The following is a 19,814-nucleotide window of genomic DNA, read 5'->3' as shown; positions in this document are numbered from 1 at the left end:
ATGATGCCTCACGCTGCTGCTCGGCTGCCAGAAGCCTGCCCACATCAGAACGGAGCGCCGATCACAGGTTTAACAGGAGTGCCGTCAACCTGCCCGTCACCCCCTGGGGGTCCCCACCTTCCAGAGCGGCCGGTCTGGGGAGCCTCACGCTGACACCTCAAGCGATGGAGGGACCAGCTGTTATGCAGAAGCGTGCTGTCACTAAATTCTCTGCGTGGGCTGCTTTGATCCACATTAAAAGAATATGTAACAGCCCATCCCCCACCGCACATTTAGAACAATGCAGTGTGAACGCGTGCACTCAGGGTGCAGCCTGAGAGGCCAGGGAGGGCAGCAAGGAAGGCGGCCCCACAGGGGATGCCGGGGGCCAGCGGGAGGAGGCGGCGGGCGCTCCCGTCCCGCCAGGCATGGCCTCCAGGCCCAGGGATGCCCTTCTCCCTCGTGTGCTTGGTGACCCTGTGCTTCTGGAAAGGACAATCCTAACACAGGGATGGAGAAGGCAATGGCACCCCACTCCAGTACTCTTGCCTGGACAATCCCATGGATGGAGGAGCCTGGTGGGCTGCAGTCCATGGGGTCGCTAAGAGTCAGACATGACTGACGCGACTTCACTTTCACTTTTCACTTTCATGCATTGGAGAAGGAAATGGCAACCCACTCCAGTGTTCTTGCCTGGAGAATCCCAGGGACGGGGGAGCATGTTGGGCTGCCGTCTATGGGGTCGCACAGAGTTGGACACAACTGAAGTGACTTAGCAGCAGCAGCAAGAGCAACACAGGGACACAGGGGAAACATGCAAACTGCAAACACAGCATTGTTCATGACCGGCCCACACATTATTCCCCTGGTGTGAGGGGCTTCACGAGCCCTGGGGGCCCTGGGCTGGGAGGCACACCTGGTCCCTGACTCCGGGTACAGCTGAGGTCAGAACTGAGGTCTGAGGATCTGCGCCTGCAGCAGGGGTGGGGGGTGATGGCGCCACGCAGTTCACGAGTGCGGTCAGCTCTGTCTTGCCGGGTCGCCGATCCCACGGTCCCGGGGCACATGGATGGTGATAAATGTCAAGCGCAGCCAGCAGTCCGTGGAAAGAGCTTTAATGTTAAGCTTTGTGAACATAGTTTTTAGTGTGAGGACAACTGATGGAATGTTGGAGCTGAAAACACTCTCGGAATCCATTTAATAACGTCCCCTCCCTCCATGGCTTCCCTGGTGGCTTAGATGGGAAAGAGCTTGCCTACAATGCGGGAGACCCGGGTTCGATCCCTGGGTCGGGAAGACCGTCTGGGGAAGGCAATGGCGACCCCCTCCAGTGTTCTTGCCTGGAGAATCCCCTGGATGAGGAGCCTGGCCGGCTTGGTGGGCTACGGTCCACGGGGGGCAAAGAGCTGGACACGACCGAGCGACGAACACTTTCACTTTCCTGCCTCTGTGATGGGGAAGCTGGGTCCTGTGAACCGCTTCAGTTCCCAGTTATTACGTATTTTTATCTCTTTCCAATGCATTTGCTCTGTGCTGGCGTTCAGAGCTGGGGCACACAGAACAGGCCAGCCTCGCCCTGGGGGCTCCCCTGTCACAGCACAGGGAGGGAGGGGTGCCGCCCTGGGGGCGCCAAAGCTGGGCTCAGACTGGAGGGCAGGCGAGTACTCAGGGAAGGCTTCCTGGAGGAGGTGACACTTGGATCAAGTCTCAGAGGACCAGGAGCAGTTGGGTGAATAAAGACGAGAAGGAGGATCAGTGTCTGGAAGGAGGGGCAGAGATGCACAGGACTGAAGACGCACGATGCATTCGGGCAACAGTGGACGGCAGCCGGCAGAAACGGCCCGGAGAGAAGCAGGAGGGGCCTCTCCTGTAGGAGACCGGGCGCTATCCTCAGGAAAATGCAGACATCACTGGGGAATCGGGATAGTTAATCTGGGAGTCACCATCCATTTCGTGCTGTCAACTGAAACAAAAAACATCAACCCACTCAAAGTGCGAGTCGTGACTTTAACTTTACCTGGGGTGTCTCACCAAGGACCGTGGCCCCAGAGACAGCCTCTCAAAGCGTGAGTCGCGAGTTTAACTTTACCTGGGGTGTCTCACCGAGGACCACGGCCCAGGAGACAGCCTCTCAGAGAGCTCTGAGCAACGGCTTGAAAGGGGTGGGGGTCAGTACATGTGTGATTTTGGAGAAGGGGTCCATGCAACTCACCACCCGTCTCAGCAGAAGGACACGGTCAGTCACAGGGAACCAAAATCTCAGTTACTAATTGCGGTACTTTTCTAAGCGTGGGACGACGCAAGAACCTTGCTTCATAAACTTTTCTCCTGAAAACACCTAACGCTCTGAAGACCTGTTCTACCGTTTCTCCCAGAGCACGGAGGGCCTTGTCCTGATCTCTGCCCTGAATTCCATGGAGGGTGTTCTGCAAGTTGGCTGTCACGGTGGCTAATGACTTGATTTTTGTGGAACTGGGTAGCACACAGCAATCTTTCTTCCTTTCTCTCTTTTTGGCTGTGCCAGGCCTTTTTGCTGTGTGGGTTTTTCTCCAGCTGTGGGGAGTGGGGCCCACTCCCTAGCTGTGGTCCATGGGCTTCTCACTGCTGCAGTTTCTCTTGTTGCAGAGCCCAGGCTCTAGGCATGTGGGTTCAGGAGTTGTGGCCCCCAGGCTCTGGAGTGCAGGCTCAGTACTTGTGGCACCTGGGCTTAGCTGCCCTGCAGCATGTGGGATCTTCCCTGGTGAGGGATCGAACCTGCTTCTCCTGCATTGGCAGGTGGATTCTTTACCACTGAGATACTTTACCAAAATACTTTAACTTTCAGTTCAGTTCAGTCGCTCAGTCGTGTCCGACTCTCCGCGACCCCATGAATAACTTTACATGGTCTCAAAAAGAGACTCCACAGCATCCAGTCTTGGGGGCTACTGGGGAGGGTGTTACACATAAAGTGCGATTTCCAGAGGGTGCCAGGAGCCTGGGACCCCGCGGCCAGGTTCCCTGACAATGGTGTGACCGTGCCGGGGAGTGGGGTTCCATGCGGGACCCTGGGCGCCCCATACAACATTTTTTAGCTGGTAGCGTCCTCCGTCCATGGGATTCTCCAGGCAAGAATACTGGAGTGGGTGAGATTCCCTTCTCTAGGGGATCTTCCTGACACGGGGATCAAACCCACAAGGGAGACCCCTCTCTCCTGTCAAAACAGTAGTGAGGGTCCCCGCCTTTCGCAGGTTTGGGCCATTTTCTTAAAGTTCTCCATGTGTTCTGTCTCTGTACCTCTGGAAACTACCTGTAACCCCAAAGGAGGCTGACTGTCCTTCATCAGTGTAGGAACTGCTAAAACACATGGCCATTCAAACCAGATTGCTTTCCCTCTGTACCCTGCGCTGAGTGTGTATGAAACGTTCTAAAATGTAGGCCCCATAAGGGGGGACTTTGCCAGTTTTGTTCACTGCTAAATCGTCAGAACCTAGAACAGTGCCTGGCATGTGGGAGGCACTCAACTGTTTTACCTGAAAGAACATTTTAAGAGGCCAAGAAGCAACAGTTAGAACTGGACATGGAACAACAGACTGGTTCCAAATTGGGAAAGGAGTATGTCAAGGTTGTATATTGTCACCTTGCTTATTTAACTTATATGCAGAGTACATCATGAGGAACGCTGGGCTGGAAGAAGCACAAGCTGGAATCAAGATTGCCGGGAGAAATATCAATAACCTCAGATATGCAGATGACACCACCCTTATAGCAGAAAGTGAAGAGGAACTCAAAAGCCTCTTGAGGAAAGTGAAAGAGGAGAGTGAAAAGGTTGGCTTGAAGCTCAACATTCAGACAACAAAGATCATGGCATCTGGTCCCATCACTTCATGGGAAATAGATGGGGAAACAGTGGAAACAGTGTCAGACTTTATTTTTTGGGGCTCCAAAATCACTGCAGATGCTGATTGCAGCCATGAAATTAAAAGCCGCTTACTCCTTGGAAGGAAAGTTATGACCAACCTAGATAGCATATTAAAAAGCAGAGACATTACTTTTCCAACCAAGGTCCATCTAGTCAAGGCTATGGTTTTTCCCGTGGTCATGTATGGATGTGAAGAAAGCTGAGCACTGAAGAATTGATGCTTTTGAACTGTGGTGCTGGAGAAGAGTACTGCAAGGAGATCCAACCAGTCCATTCTAAAGGAGATCAATCCTGGGTGTTCATTGGAAGGACTGATGCTAAAGCTGAAACTGCAATACTTTGGCCACCTCGTGCGACGAGTTGACTCACTGGAAAAGAGTCTGATGCTGGGAGGGATTGGGGGCGGGAGGAGAAGGGGACGACAGAGAGTGAGATGGCTGGATGGCGTCACCGCCTCATGGCCATGAGTTGAGTGGACTCCGGGAGCTGGTGACGGACGGGAGGCCTGGCGAGCCCTGATCCCTGGGATCGCAGAGCCGGACACGCCTGAGCGACGGAGCCGCGCGGACGGATGGACGGTCAGCGGCGGCTGCGCGGCCTCCCGTGTGGCGCCCCCTACTGGCCGCGGCCGTCACGGCGTGGGTACTCGCCCTGCGCTCTCCCTGAGAACAGGTCGCCGGCGGCCCTCCGCTGAAGGTCAAGTTCGGCTGTGTTGAAGGTCACTTTCAACAGCTGTATTCCCTACAAATGTCCTCTCGAGTTCCAGCTGCCCGCTCTGGGCTCAGGGCTGGTCACGTCCTCCTGCCCACTTCACCTAAGCTCTGCAGCCGCCGTTCAATCACCTCTCCTGGAGTCACCCCGTTTCCCCCGCTGTGTGTTTACTGCGGGGCGCCCTGAGAAACCTGGGTCCAGCACCGGTGCGGAGGGGACAGGAGCTCAGCCCTGGAGTGGCTGCCCCCCACCGTGCTCCCAGGACCCTCAGCTCCTCTGGGACCCCTCTCTTGGACCCTGGGCACTGCTCCCAAGAGGCCTGCATTTCCAGCTGCATCTCCAGTCCCTAGCTCAGCTGCTCTGCTGTGACAGGTTCCAGAGTCAGCAGGATTTCTCCCAGAAAACACAGCCCCCATCCAACCTGATCCTCAGCCTCTCGGGTGAATGCATCTTAGAAAGAAAGGAGAAGGGGATGGAGGCGCAAAGGGGACAAGAGCTGGAGAGAAAGCCCCTTCCTGCTGTCTCTCCTGCCCAGAGAGGAAAGCACGATCCTCAGCATCTCAGCTGAGTCCTTTCTCCAGGACTGTGTCTCCATGGCTTCCTGCCAAGCTTAAGGATGGTGCTTTCTAGAAGCTGAAGCTTGTGCAGGTGTGGGTGCAGACAACGGGTCCCCAGGACACCTCGAGGTGTCTGCACAGGGTGGGGGTCCTGCCAGGGGCTGCCCAAGCTGTCTCCTACCTCCATCAGGTGCATGGCCCCCATGGCTCACATGTGTTTCTCTAAAGCTGGTGGTGGCTGTTGCTCTGCTTGGGGGCAGGGGTCATGCAGGTCGGCCCAGGAGGTTTCCAGTCTAAGTAAAAGAGATGCAGCAATTCAGTGGAAGAGAAATATCTGTCCCAGGAAATGAGATGGTGAGGCCACTGGCTTTTTCTCTTATTCATTCTTTTTTTTTGCCCTGAGGGTCAACTCTCAACACGATCTTGCCACAGAAACCCTTTAAATGTGAAATGCTATCTTGATACTAGTTGAAGGGCTCCAGTTAAAATGGAACATACCAGTTTTAAATGGAAATGGCTGCCTGGCATTGACCCTGCTTTGGAGGCAGAATTGCAGGCTCACAGCAGCTTTCAGGGTGGGAGGAGGGAGGCAGGAAAGACCCAGTCTGGCCCCTGCCAGCTTTTCCAGCATCGGCCACCGCCCTTGCTGCCCAGAGCTGGGGGAGGCCATGAACTCGGCCAGTGGGACCTAAGATGTTATCCTCCACGCCTTGGAGAAGTCCACTGTCACCCTGTTGCCTCCTCCATCAGCACTTACAGAGATGGCACCGTGAGAAGCTTTTACCCCCAGCACAGGTGACAGCTATGGGGATGGGATAGTGGATGGCATCACCAACTCGATGGACATGAAACAAACTCCGGGAGGTGGTGGAGGACAGGGAGGCCTGGCGTGCTGCAGTCTGTGGGGCTGCAGAGAGTCGGACACGACCGAGCGACTGGACAACAACAAGGTGACACTTCCAGGGTGACACGTGAGGTCCTCTTCCCGGCACGAGGGGCAGGGAGGACAGCCTGCCTGGCTCCGGATGCACCCAGGCAGCAGAAGCCTGTCTCCTTCCAGCACTCACTGTGGACCATGGCGATGAGGGAGCAACCTCCCCCATTGCCTGCTCACCTACAGGGCAGCGTGAGTGCATTCTTCTTGGCAGGTGACGATGGACCGAGTCAGGGATTCAGGGCTCAAGGAGAGGTCAGTGTATGAGCTGCGCCTTTTCGTGCAGGGCTCCCCAGGACCGGTGAACGGAATGGGTACTTCGCTCCCTCTGGAACGGTAGAAGCATCCGCCCTGCGATAGGAGGACAGGGTCACTACTCCGAAGGCTCCAGGTGAGGCCCTTGCGTCCTGGAAAGTTGATCAAGTTGAGAAGAAGGAGGGACTCAACTCACAGCTCAGCTGAAGACTCTGCTGTTTAAACCAGGACAGTCCCCGGGGACTGTCTCCCAGGGTTCAGTCCCCACCCAGCCCCACGAACTCAGCGATCAGGCCGCTATAGGGGGAAACGGAAGGGCTGGCGGCGGTTTGAATGCCGGGAATATGTCCCTGAAGTGATGCCAGGAGTATATCCAGGAATATGACCTTGGCAGAAGTGATGCTCTGGTGTCCCAGTAGACAGTCTGAGATGGAGAGACATCGCCAGCCTCTCCTCCGCCCCTCAGAGCTGTCCCTCGCCTGGAGCGGAGGAAGCAGGGGCGACACCCTGACGGAGGCTCCTCAGGGGCTCGCGGGACGGGTGTGTCCTCGTGTGGAGGCCGCTGGGGCCTTCCTGCTGTCGCTCCAGAAACCTGCCTGAGTGGCTGAAGTCAGATATGACCATGGTGGGCCTTGCCCAGGACGGCGGGCGAGCCTCTGTCTGTGATGGATAGCGGACGGGGCAGGGGGAGTGGGGTGCAGCAGGCGGGTGAGGGGCCGGAAGTCCACCAGCAGGGGGGCAGCCTCACCTGCAGGAAAGGATGACTCTGACGCCCAGTCGATGCAGGTGATGGGCTCAGAGAACTCACTGGGCTTAAGCCGACGAGTCAGGGACTGGAACACGAGCTCAGCCCAGCATGGTCATCACCGGACAGGTCTGTGGTCTTCCCCAGGCAAGTGCACGTCCCGGGCCCCATCTCCTGTGACCGCCCCAGAGAAACAGCCTGCTAAGCGCTTTCCTTTCCTGCTTTCTGCGGCAGAAGGGCCCGGAGGAGAAAGAAGGTTGCGGAGAGAAGAAAACTTCCCCGGGAGCAGGAGAATCCAGGAGGCGGGCTGCCCAGGACAGGTGGGGAGGGTGTTCGATGGCCTGCCACTTGCTTCTCCAGCTCCCGTGTTGCTTCTGAACGAGGCTTTTCTTTCTGAGGTGAGCCCAAACATGCCCCAGGCTGGAGTCTGCAGGTTGGGAACGCAGCTTCTAAAAGGTGGGAAGCACTTCCACACCTCAGCACCTCCACCTGGACACCTGCGTCCCGCCAGGTGGACACAGCGTTCCTGACTTTGTGGTCTGGAGGTGTGCGTGCTCCAGGCGAGGCAGTGAAAATAGACGCAGGATGAAAGAAAAAGGCTGTCAAGGAAACAGGCTGGAGTACCACCAGCCCATCTCCTCTCCCCAGGGACCGGTCAGCCACGAATTGATGGTAAGAGGGCTTTTGCCTCTTACCGGTTCAATCCAGTGCTCAAAATTCTGCCTCATTTTCGTTTGCTTCAGGTTTAGACCGTGCTTTCAGGTACAACCTTTTTTTTTAATTTTCTCTCCTAGAGTTAAAAATATCTTACATATTTGGTTGTAAATAGGAAACATGCTTTTTAAAAAGGTACAAATGGTCACAGCAAAAACTCAGCCCTGCTCTTCTTTCCCAGTTAAGACTCCCAACATGAACTCTGACACCAGCCACCAGTGGGGCCCTCAGGCCACCCACACTTCTGACAATCTGTCCACAACCCTGGGGAGTCCCATGACCCCCTCGGGTTGGACGATCCCCTCGAATGATCCAGAGAACTCAGGAAATTGCTGAGCTTAGATTACCATTAAGTTTTATCATAAGGGACACAAGCTTGGACCAGCCGAACACAGAGACACACAGGGGGAGGCCTGGGTGGGTCCCGAAGACAGAGCTCTGGGCCCTTTCCTGGTGGAGCCGGGGCATCACCGCTGTCCTGCGTCGGCTGGGAAGCACCACTGAGCCTCGGGGTCCAGAGTTCCCCTTGGCCTGGCAGTGCGCAGCGGGACTGAGGACACGCAGGGTCCATCCCCAGCTCCGCCTCAGCCCCCTCCCTTCCCCTCCCCCAGGGCGGAGGAGGAGCAACTAGCTCCAGGCCCCACCCACTGCTCAGTCTAGCCAATCGGTGGCTGGCCTTCGAGAGACCCGCCCCATCCCGGAACTCTGGGTCACGTGATTGGCATACCCTCTCAGGGCCCGCCTTGTATCACACACACACACTCCTGTCACTCAGGAAATCCTGGTCTTTATTACTTGATTCTCCAGCCACCAGTTCTCCAACCCAGAGGAGGCGGATATTCAGAGTTATCTTAGATTCCATCAGGAAATACTGCATTTTTCCCCAAGGGTAGCTTCAGTTCAGTTCAGTTCAGTCGCTCAGTCGTGTCCGACTCTCCGTGACCCTATGAATCACAGCACACCAGGCCTCCCTGTCCATCACCAGCTCCCAGAGTTCACTCAGACTCATGTCCATGGAGTCGGTGATGCCATCCAGCCATCTCATCCTCTGTCGGCCCCTCCTCCTTCCGCCTTCAATCTTTGCCAGCACCAGGGTCTTTTCAGATGAGTCAGCTCTCCCCATCAGATGGCCAAAGTATTGGAGTTTCAGCTTCATCATCAGTCCTTCCAATGAATATTCAGAACTGATCTCCTTTAGGATGGCCTGGTTGATTCTCCTTGCTGTCCAAGGGACTCTCAAGAGTCTTCTCCAACACCACCGTTCAGAAGCGTCAATTCTTCGGCGCTCCTCCAAAGGTGAATATAATACGAGGCTATTGTTCATCAGAACCAAGGCCCGTTCCTTGGACCCAGATGGCCCGGCACAGCTGGGGGCCAAGTGATGGGCAGCAGGGTCACAAGGTGACTGGCCCTTTAGGGGAATGGCAGGAAGCTGAGCCACAAAGACATCCTGTGGTGGAAACAGAAGCTGGAGCTCTCACTCTCGGAGAAGGGGGTTACCAATGCCGCAAAGGGAGAAGGTTACAAAGAACCTGAGGGGCTGGACTGGGTAGGAGATATGGGATCACCTCATCCACCTCGATGCAGCCATGGAGACGTGTGTGCGTTGGGGTGAGCGTGTCTATACGTGTGCATGCTGAGTCGCTTCAGTCGTGTCTGATCCTTTGCAACCCTATGGGCTATAGACCTCCAGGCTTCTCTATCCGTGGGATTCTCCAGGCAGGAATAATGGAGTGGGTTGCTGCCCTGCTCCAGGGGATCTTCCCAACCCAAGGATCGAACCCATGCCTCTTACATCTCCTCTATTGGCAGGCAGGTTCTTTACCACCAGCGCCACGTGGGTGCACAGTGGTGCGTACATCAATCTCATCTTTGTCCCAGAGAGCCCGGGGGCAGGGACACCCCAGCAGCAACAAACAGTGAGTGCCGCAAACAGTCTCCAAACATGGCTTCTCCACCAAAGGGCGCAAAGCTCCCTAGAGGACTGGCAAATCCCCGAGGGGACAGTGTTGCTCCTCCCCTGCCCCTTTCCTTAGCCCTTCTTTCTTCTTTCATTTTTTCCCACTCCCCCCATCCCCCAAAACACTCCCCACTCTCACCATCAGTGGCCCAGCATCCTGGAGACCAGGTGCTCAGAAGCACACTACAGAGCTGGCATTTTCTGCTTGCTCAGAGAAAGCAGGGATCTGGGAATATGGAGGAAATTATTCAGATTACTTGGAAGAAATTTGAAAAAGCCTTTCCCTCACTGAACCAAGGTGCCATCCTTCTTTCTCTGCCACAGTCTGCCCGCAGCCTGCAGCTGGGTGTGGGGTGACTGAGGGCAGGATGTGCCTGGGGCCCGGTTCCCCCTCAGCCGGCACCTGGCTGCTTTTCCTATGGGGTTTGCATGAGGCTCATTTGCAAAAAAGAAAAAAAAGATACCCTGCTGATGTTTAAGGCAGTTCCTGTTTAAATGTAAATGTGATGCTTAATTCATCCTCCCCTTTCAGGCTGTGGGGTGAGTGGGGACAAGGTGTGAAGAAACAGGATTGCTGGAGGGGAGGGGGAGAGAGGGCTGGGGGGGGGGTAGGACCAGTGTCCCCATCTGGGAAGGGCTGGGACACTCGCAGGGCCTTCTGAGAATGCCCAGGGGGACACTCCTTTTGCCCGTTGGAGCAGTGTTGGGAGCGAGGCCCTACGGGGCCCAGTGACCCGGGTCACCTCACGTCTTCACTGCAGGGTGAGGGTCTGCACGCAAGGAGTGTGAGCGAGGTGGCCTGGCTCACAGGGCCTCCTGCCCAGGGCTGGGGTGAGGGGACCTGGGAAGGAGGTGGGACTCCTGGGCCTGGACGGGGACCTGGGGTGGGGTTGGAGGCTGGGGCGGGGCTGGGATGGGGTGGGGCAGCTGCCCGCCTGGCAAAGGAGGCAGCTGTGTGCACTGGGACGCGGGCACAAGTGCGGCGTCCAGGGGAGGGCTGGTCTCCCGGGTGACCAGGGCGGCCAGGTATTCGTTGGGTCTCCCGGCGGGACACCCAGAGGCCAGACGGCGCAGAGAGAAGGCGGTGCAGGCATGGCATGCTCACTGCGGCCCGTGGCCCTGCTGGCCCTGCTGGCCCTGCTGGTGGGGCTGCCAGCGGCCCGGGACCCCCAGGAACCGGACGTGTTCTGTGGAGGTGAGTATGGGGCTGTGGCGCAGGCCGGGCGTCCCTGCAGCTGGACAGCCCGCCTTCCCCATCCCCGGGCACCCCAAAGGAAGTTCTCTGGGATTCCCACTGCGCCCCCGGCCTTGGCCCAGGTCCAGAGGTTATGGCAGCAGCTATGGAGCCTCTTCCAGCTCCGCCCTGAGCCTGGGTGCCCAGTTCCTGTCTCTGGGCCTTGTTTGGGGGCAGTCTTGGGGTGTCTGCAAGGAGATCCAACCAGTCCATCCTAAAGGAGATCAGTCCTGAATATTTGTTGGAAGGACTGATGCTGAAGCTGAAACTCCAATACTTTGGCCACCTGATGGGAAGAACTGACTCTGGAAAAGACCCTGATGCTGGGAAAGATTGAAGGCAGGAGGAGGAGGGGACAACAGAGGATGAGATGGTTGGATGGCATCACGGACTCGATGGACATGAGTCTGAGTAAGCTCTGGGAGCTGGTGATGGACAGGGAGGCCTGGCGTGCTGCAGTCCTTGGGTTCGCAGTCAGACATGACTGAGCGACTGAACTGAACTGAACATGGGGTGTCGGCTCAGCTGTGGGGTCACACTGGCACCTGGGACCTGGGGCACTTTAGTGACATCTCTCCTGGGGTGACGAGTTACTGGTACCCGTTAGTTACAGCTGATTTGAATACTTGCGTACCCAGGTTTTTGGCTGTAAGCTTGCCCTTTGGACTGTAGAACCTGCAGGTGGCTTTCAGCCTTTTTAGGGTGGTCCTTCAGTCACACCTGGGGGGGGTGTCATTAACGAGAATTGGGGATCTGGGGAGGAGCACGTGGGCTTTGACTGGCCATCTCAGTGGGGACGAGACCGTGGGACCGGGAGGCCACTAGCGCCGGCAGAAACGTCTGCTGGCTCTGGTCAAGGGAGAGCCCCACTCTGCTGTTGGCTTCTGTGCAGACCCAGCACGTGGCTCCTGGTCTCCGGATGGAGGGGGAGCCACGCCTGTCTGGGCAGTTAGAGGGCAGTCACTGACCTGTGCCGGCTTCCCTGGCTGGGCTCCTGGACGCAGTCGGGGTGGGGGACGGGAGGAGGGAGTCCCTTAGGGCCAGGGCCTGGGGACAGGGTGCAGAGGGACAGGTGTGGTGGAGCCATAGAGCCCATGGTAGAGAAGGGACCTCAAGCTGGGGGCCAAGGAGGGAGATGGGAGAGGGCAATGCCCCCAAGGCCTGGGGGCAGGGGATCTGCTGAGAATCCCCAAGGACTCACTGAGGTCCCCGGATCCTCAGAGCTGGGCCCCACCCACCTTGGGCTCCCATTGCATGCTGAGTTCCTTCAGTCATGCCCAACTCTTCATGACCCCGTGGACTGTAACCCGCCAGGCCCCTCTGTCCATGGGGTTCTTCAGGCAAGAATACTGGAGTGGGCTGCCATTTCCTTCAACAGGGGATCTTCCTGACCCAGGAATTGAACCCACGTTTCTTACGTCTCCTGCATTGGCAGGGGGGTTCTTTACCACTAGCGCTACCTGGGAAACCCTAATGTAGAGAACATGCAGACAACTGGGTGTGCCTGTGTCCCAATAAAGCTTTATTTATAACACCAAGCAGAGGGCCAAGTCTGGCCCATGGGCTCCAGTCACCCAGCCCTGCTCAGTGCAGGCTCCAGGCCCTCAAAGGACTGAATCTCACGGCCGCCTCCACACAGCCTCTCTCTTCACCTCTTCAGGTCCCTCCCATTCCTTTGTTTTGGCGGGAACTCAACCTAAGTCTGGTAGATCGAATTATCACCCACATTTAACAGAGGAGGAAACTAGCAAAACTGAAGTTCTTCTCCCGAGGTCATTCAGCTGTGAAGGGGCAGTGCCAGGCCCATCTACGGAGCCGGGTTCTGCAGTCTGGATCCCCCCGGGCTGTCTTGCGTCTCAGAGTGATTCCAGAACCAGTGAGCACTTGTGCTTGTGAGAGTCTCCAGCAGCCGTGGAGAGAGGCTGTGAGCCCTTAGAGGAGCAGCTGCAGGAAAAACAAGGCCAAGTGTGAGCAGAGGGGAAGGGGATCCCGCGACAGAGTTCAGAGGAGGAGGGTGCACGCCCCACCCCTGACTCCCACGGCATTGTGGGCCCTTCCGCCCTCCCGCCCTCCCGCCCTCTGCCTTCTGTCCTCCTGGCTTTCTCCCAGCTCCTCTTGGGCTCCTCTGTGGCCCCCTCCCATGTCTGAATGCTGGAGCTCAGGCCTGCCCCGCAGTGACCCCTTGGCTCCCCACCACCCTCGTCCAGGACTTTAGTTACATCCTCCCCTCCCGGTGCCCCTGGAAGCAGAAGCCAGACCCCTCTTTACCCCTGAGAGCAGCTGAAGCCTCAGCCATGGCTTTGAGATTGGCTGATGCAACTTTACTGCACTGGACAGCGTGAGGCTAGTGTGTGTGTGTGTCTCCTTGTGTGTTGGTGTGTGTGTGTGTATGTGTCTCTGTGTGTGTATGTGCCTCTGTGTGTGTGTGTATGAGTATATGTGTCTGTGTGTCTCTGTGTGTATGTGTCTCTATGTGAGTTTGTGTGTATACGTGTATGTATGTGTCTCTGTGTCTCTCTGTGTATATGTGTGTATACATATGTGTCTGTGTATGTGTGTGTGTTCAAATATTTGATGTTTAAATTTTGGCTGTAAAGTCCTAACCCCTGAATGTCAGGCCACCTGTCTGTGAGCTTGGGGAGCTTGACCCAAACATCTGTCCACCCTGCATGGTTAGGCAGCCACTTTTGAAGACTGGCCCCTCAAGACAAAAGGCAAACACCCAGCTGGCGCCAGGGTGGGTGGGGGTCAGGGGCTGAGGGCCTCTGTCTGTGGCAGCCTAAGTTGCAGGACCCGAGACCGTTCTGCTGAGCCAACCCTGCCAGGGCGTCGCCTCCGTAATGGACCTTGCCCCACGGCGCCACGCCTGCCCAGCTCCCTGCGTGTCTCTACCTTCTGCTCGGCTGAGGAGCAGAGGACCAGGCTCTGCCTTTGACTCCTTCCTGTGCTCCCTGCCCGAGGCTTGCCCGATGATTCTTCTCCAAAGCCGTGCGGAGCCGTCCACGCCTTGCAGGCCACAGCAGCCACCGGCATCTTGGGCCTCGTTGATTCCCAACTGGCCCCCCCTTCCTGCCTGCACCCTCCCCACCCCGTTCTCCTCACAAAGCCAGCGTCTATTCTGTTTTAGTACTGTTTCCCCCCAATTTTTGGCCGTGCCTCGAGGCGTGTGGGATCGTAGCTTCCCAACCAGGGACGGAAGCTGTGCTGTCCCTCCCGTCCTAGGACTTGTTCCCTTCTCCACTCTCAGGGACCCTTTCTTTGATCTGCTGGGCTCATCTGGAAAGGAGATAAAGATGGAGCGGGTGGGAGACCCCTGGCAGGCGTGGGCCTGCCCTGGCCCAGCTGCACAAGCGTCGGTGTGGGGCATCTGGTCCTGACCCCCTCCACCATCACCCGCTATTCTCGGGACGCTTATAGCTTGGAGAAGATCGCGGTCCCCCTCCTCTTGCACTTCGACTGAGCAGGTTTCCCTCTCCTGGCCCTCCTCCTCTGGGCCCCCTCGCTTCGTGGGGGGAGGCCCTCTGTCCTCTGCAATTTCGCAGACCTTCACATGTATGTGTCAGCCGTCAGCGGGCAGCGCCACACAGGCTATTGATTTAGTGACAACCATTGCTGCTTGGGATTGATCTAATGTTTCCATTGCACTAAAAATGCTTTAACAAGTTCATTGGGCATTAGGAGACGCAAACAGCTGCTTGGTTCCCGTCATGTACCCTGGAGGAGGGGACTTGTAGGGGACCTTGGAGGCGAAAGCCACCACCCTTTGGTCAACCTGGTGGCATGGGACTGCCTGCCCCCAGGAGACCAGAGCCCTTCGTGTACCCACCAGGCCTTCTGCTGGGAAAAGCTCAGTGTGGCTCACTCGGGGCTTTCCCATGACCGTGTTCCCAGGGCCCTGAATCTTTCTTCATCACCACCCCCACCCCACTCCCCAGGCCCTGATGGTCCGCGTCTTTGAGAGACCTCAACTCCTCTGTCTGAGTGGGGAGGTCCGCGTGTTCTGCTAGGCTTCCCATCCTTCCCGCTCACGTTTTCCCCATTGCCGACCTCAGTTTGAGCCCTGGCTGCTTCCTCGTCTGAAGGCTGCGTGCCTCGGGTGCCCACAGGTAGCTGGTGACACCACTGGCTCTCAGGGAGGTGGGGGATGTTCAGAGCAGTGACAGGGCCAGGCGTCTGAGCGGGCAGTACTCAGGGCCATGGCCTCCTGGTGGGGCTGCTGTCCAGGGTGCTGAGACCGCACCCTGGCCGTGGGGTCCTGCTCTCTGATGGCAGAGCCACCCCCACCTGCACCCGGCCTTTGTGACCACCACCTCCTGAGTCCAGGTCCCCAGCCTGGCACAGAGGGCTGGCCTTCTGTTCTGGACCCCATTCTGATGCAGTGGTCAGCTGTTGGTCACTCAGGGCCCTGGGCCGGGACCGCTGCGTAATTCGCGAGGTACGGAAGAAAGGCTGATGCAGGGCCCCTGTTCACAAGCCAGGGCTTCAAGGCAGCCGCAGAGCCGACAGCGTGGGGGGGCCCCACCTGGCCCGTCTGTCCCAGGAGCCTTGCAGTGTCTCAGACGCGGACGGTCTGTGCATCTGGACTCTCAGGGATAACCTGTCCCCAAGCCCTGCTGATACGCTGCTTCTTGCTCCCCTTCTGATTTGCACTGGGGTCCCCTCTAGTGGGCATCCCAAAACCAGTCCCAGAGGCCCATACCAGCTGAACCCCGGGGAGCCTGGGTGTGGGAGAGGTCCCTTTCTCCGGAGGGGGTGCGGTGGTGTGAGGCAGGCAGTCAGAACAAGACAACCACGCTGGGAAACAACTGCTCCCAGAGCTTCACATCATGAGGCGCTTCTCCCTGCACCATGGGCCACCTGGCCGTTTGGCAGTTGTCACGGGTGAGGGCAGAGAGCCCCGGAGGGTCCTGGCCAGCACGCAGATGCCGGGATTCAGCCGTGACTCACACTTGGCTCCACCCAAAGCCAGGGTAGGAAGCCGGGGGAGGCTGAGCCCCGCTTGCCACGTGCCTGGGAAAGGAGCAGCCGGAACTGTTCACTGAGCGCTGTTGCTAACGCTGTGTTTCTGAAACTGAGCCAGGCCTAAGCACAGCTCCCTGATGCCACAGTGATTCATGACAGTGCCATGGACATCACCCTGGGCCCACCCTCGTTTACTTAGAGCATCTGACACCACTATGGGGTCTCGCTTCATGTCCACTTTCCCTGTGTTGTCATATAACTTACTTGATCTGAAAAACAAAACACCCAGGCCAGCATCGAGCATCCACCCCCAGGGTCTCAGTTATAAATTCTTCTTTGATTTGTGTGCACACTGTCAGCCAGCTACTGCTGCGTAACAAACATGTCTTAGTGGCGTTTTCCCTCCAAGTCTGCTGGTTGATGGGGGCCAACTACCTAGTCCTTTGTACTTCAGATGGTAAAGAATCTGCCTGCAGCTCAAGAGACCCAGATTTGATCCTTGGATCGGGAAGATCCCCTGGAGAAGGGAATGGCTACCCACTCCAGTAGTCTTGCCTGGAGAGTTCCACGGACAGAGGAGCCTGCTGGGCTACAGTCCACGGGGCGCAAAGAGTCAGACACGACTGAGCAACTAACTCAAGTGTGTAAGCTTAGCAGGCAGCTTTCCCGGGTAATGTGGGTCCAGGTCTGTCCCACACGTGACTCCTTCTTCTCCGCCCTGGGGCTGGGAGGGACGTGCTCGTCTCTGGCCAGGTTATGGCGGCGAGAGGACTAGTGGAGCTGAGATGCCCCAAGGAAGCCTGGGCTCAGCCCTGGCAGGTGGGCACTTCCACCTTAGTCCCCTGGAGTCAGGTGGCTGACCCAATGCCCCACGTGGGCAGAGAAGAACTGCAAGGTTCTGTTGCAGAGCCAGGGTCCCCATCAGAGTGGGGTTTTCTTCCCCTGTCCTTCTGTAGATGGGTGTGTCTGCAGAGGGAGTCAAGCCTCTGCTCACTCAGGGCAGTATATATCGCTGCTCCAGAAACACCGGCTTCTTAACCAGCCAGGTAACTGAGGCTTCACCACCGAGGGGATTACCTGATGAGACCCGCCCCCCACACCCACCTCCCGCTGGAAGCCAGCCCACCCCCACCCACAGGCTGGAGAACCGTGGCCTTGTTGGAATCGGCCTGAGCATCCTTGGGTGCTTTCTCAGGAAGTCAGTTTCTTCCTGGGGAGAGCAGGTGTCTGCGTCCTCTGCGGGAGGCAGGTGTCTTTCTGGCAGGAACTGAGGAGCCCCTGGTAACGGGAGCACATCCACCCAGGCTGGGCTCGAGCACCCAGGATGACACCAGCCGTGGCTGTGTCTTCATCAGCTCGTTAGGACTCAGGAGAGTTTTGCATTTAAGCTTCTTTCTACAACCACACCTTTTATGATGGAGATTTCAGGGGCCATGGCAGTCCTGTGTGACCTGGCTCATGTGAGCATTCTCACGCTGTCCTTGGATGGCCCCATCTGCCTGCTCTTGCCCTCGCTGGCTTGGTTTACCACCTCTCCACACAGAAGGCATTTGGGTGGGACCATGGTGGGTTCTGGAGACGCACCTGCTTTTGAATCTCTGCCCTGTGGTCTGGTGTGTGACCCGAAGCAAATTGCTTACTTGCTCAAGCCTCAGTTTTCTCATCTGTAAAATGGGACGATGACACAGCAGCTGCTCTAGTTTCTGTGGGTCTTCATCGTAATGGTGTGCAGAGGCCTCAGCACAGAGCCTGCAGGCAGCGGGCCCACCAGTGGAAGCCACCGCACCTGCGTGTGGTCCCCAGCTCCCCAGACAGGCCTGGATTCAATGCCCTAATGGTCTTTTTTAAACTGAAGCATCATTGATTTACTATACTTAGTTTCTGCTATACAGTAAAGTGACTCAGTAATACATATATGTACAGTTTTCGTATTCTTTTCCACTATCACAGGGTACCAAGTAGAGTTTCCTGTGTTGTACAGCAGGACCTTGTTGTTTATCCATCCTAGATGTAATAGCTTGGGCATGAGTTTGAGCAAGCTCCGGGAGTTGGCGATGGACAGGGAGCCTGGCGTGCTGCAGTCCATGGGGTCGCAAACAGTTGGACATGACTGAGTGACTGAAAGGATATCCTAGCTTGCATCCCTCATGATCTTTAATCACATCAGGGTGTTTTTAACTGACAGGGACTGGAGGTCTGGAAGTCCCACGCAAATAGCTCCGACTGTGCCCTGTGAAAATAGTGACCCACAGCCTGCTTTATGCTTTGCCCAGACTTTTCTTAACATTCCCAAGTCTCAGAAATTTCGTACTCAAGACGTGCAGAATAAAAACTTTCAGAGTAATCAGGTGAGAAGGACCTGAACCAAAGAAAGAGATTATAAGCAAGATTTAAGAGGCGTTTGGGTCGGTGGCACTTCCGGTCACCTGAAGGCTGACTGGAGCCCTTTGTATTGTTAGTACCGGAAATCTTCCAGCGGCGTACCTGCCCACATTTCTCCCAGAGTAAACAGCATCTGCCGGCTGTAATTATCTCTTCCCCTGGTGACTGAAGGCTGCTGTCCTGAACGTCGAGGAAGATGGAGTGAGATGAGAGGTAAATAGAATTACGGTGAAGCTGGAATGTTCCCGGGAAAACAAACACTGCCCCTGAAAACCCTAAGATTGCTTCTTTCTCTTAAAGGAGTGTGGGAGGCAAAAGCCTGTCAGTTTGGGTTGTTAATAACCAGGGTTTGCCTGTTCGATTAGAAAATATCATGAATCAGGTTTGCCTTTTCTGCCACGCATCTCTCATCTTTGCTCACCTTCAAGTTGTTAACATGAATCCTCACAGCGCCTCTGATTTTAGATCTGGAAAATATAATTTGGGTTAAAACTCGATGGGGAGTCGCTGGGGGGCCGTGTTGCCGTGGTGACGTGCTGGGGCGGGGAGATGCGCTGGGGGGCCGTGTTGCCGTGGTGATGTGCTGGGGTGGGAGATGCGTGCAGGAGCCTCTGGGCTGGGCTGTCTTTGCACCAGCTAGTGGGCTTCCTCTTTCCAGGCCCCGCCCCCACCTGCTGCCTCCCTGAATCACTGCCCAGTACTGAGATGTTCCTGGCACAGGCTTGCTGGCAGAACTCGGATTTTCTCCACCTACAGAGGGACCGAGAGCCTCCGAGGAGCTAAGCCTTTCTAGCCCCAGAGGGGTAGATCTCAGTTGGTTTGAGCTAAACATCATCATTTTAGTTCCATGCCAGTGACCGAGTTGGGCCAGGTCACAGGGCAGTTCTGGCTAATGACAGCGGGAGTCTGCCAGGGGCATCTGGAGCTATCCTTACAAACAGGAGTTCACAGGCAAGGAAATACTTCTTTGGACTCTAGGTGTCGCGTCTGGGGATTGGAAGCTGAGAACAGCAGGTGACATTGCACACCTGTGCAGGAAAGTCAAGAGGGTGGCTGAGAAGCTGAACCAGAGTCAGGGTGTCGCCGAGACACTGAGCTAGCCAATCTGGGGATGTCTTTATATCCGGAGACAAACTTTATTCCCAAATTGCGCTCCCCCAAATTCATATGTCGAAGCCCTTCCCTTTGTACCTACGAATATAATTGTATTTGGAGGTAAGGTCTTTTTTAAAATTCTACTTATTCATTTTGGCTGTGCTAGGTCTCCGTTGCCGTGAGGACTTTGTCTAGCTGTGGCGAGTGGAGGCTACTCTCTAGTTGCGGTGCGGGGCTTCTCATTGCCGTGGCTTCTCTCATTGCGGAGCAAGGGCTCTAGGTTCTCAGGCTTCAGTAGTTGCAGTGGGCGGGCTCTGTAGTTGTGGCACATGGGCTTCATTGCTCTGTGGCATGTAGGACCTTCCTGGACCTGGGATTGAACCGGTGT

General features: G+C 56.5%; 1 protein-coding gene across 2 annotated transcripts in view; it reads left to right on the top strand.

Annotated features, from left to right (window-relative positions):
* The first annotated feature begins 10,709 nt into the window (after positions 1-10,709).
* CNPY1 (canopy FGF signaling regulator 1) overlaps positions 10,710-19,814 on the top strand; it is a 54,473-nt gene continuing 45,368 nt past the window's right edge. For both annotated transcript variants that reach the window (XM_088832952.1, XM_088832942.1), the window contains exon 1: positions 10,710-10,948. Coding sequence is in view for 1 of the 2 variants with exons in the window: in XM_088832942.1 (XP_088689068.1) it covers positions 10,846-10,948 (103 nt within the window). In the remaining variant the exon portion in view is untranslated. The remainder of the gene's footprint in view (positions 10,949-19,814) is intronic.

Source organism: Moschus berezovskii, chromosome 3 (assembly GCF_049115385.1).
Source record: "Moschus berezovskii isolate FMDL1 chromosome 3, NW_MosBer_1.0, whole genome shotgun sequence".
Taxonomy (NCBI): Eukaryota; Metazoa; Chordata; class Mammalia; order Artiodactyla; family Moschidae; genus Moschus; species Moschus berezovskii.
The sequence above is the reverse complement of the archived record's forward strand: the minus strand, read 5'-3'. Positions and strand labels throughout refer to the sequence as shown.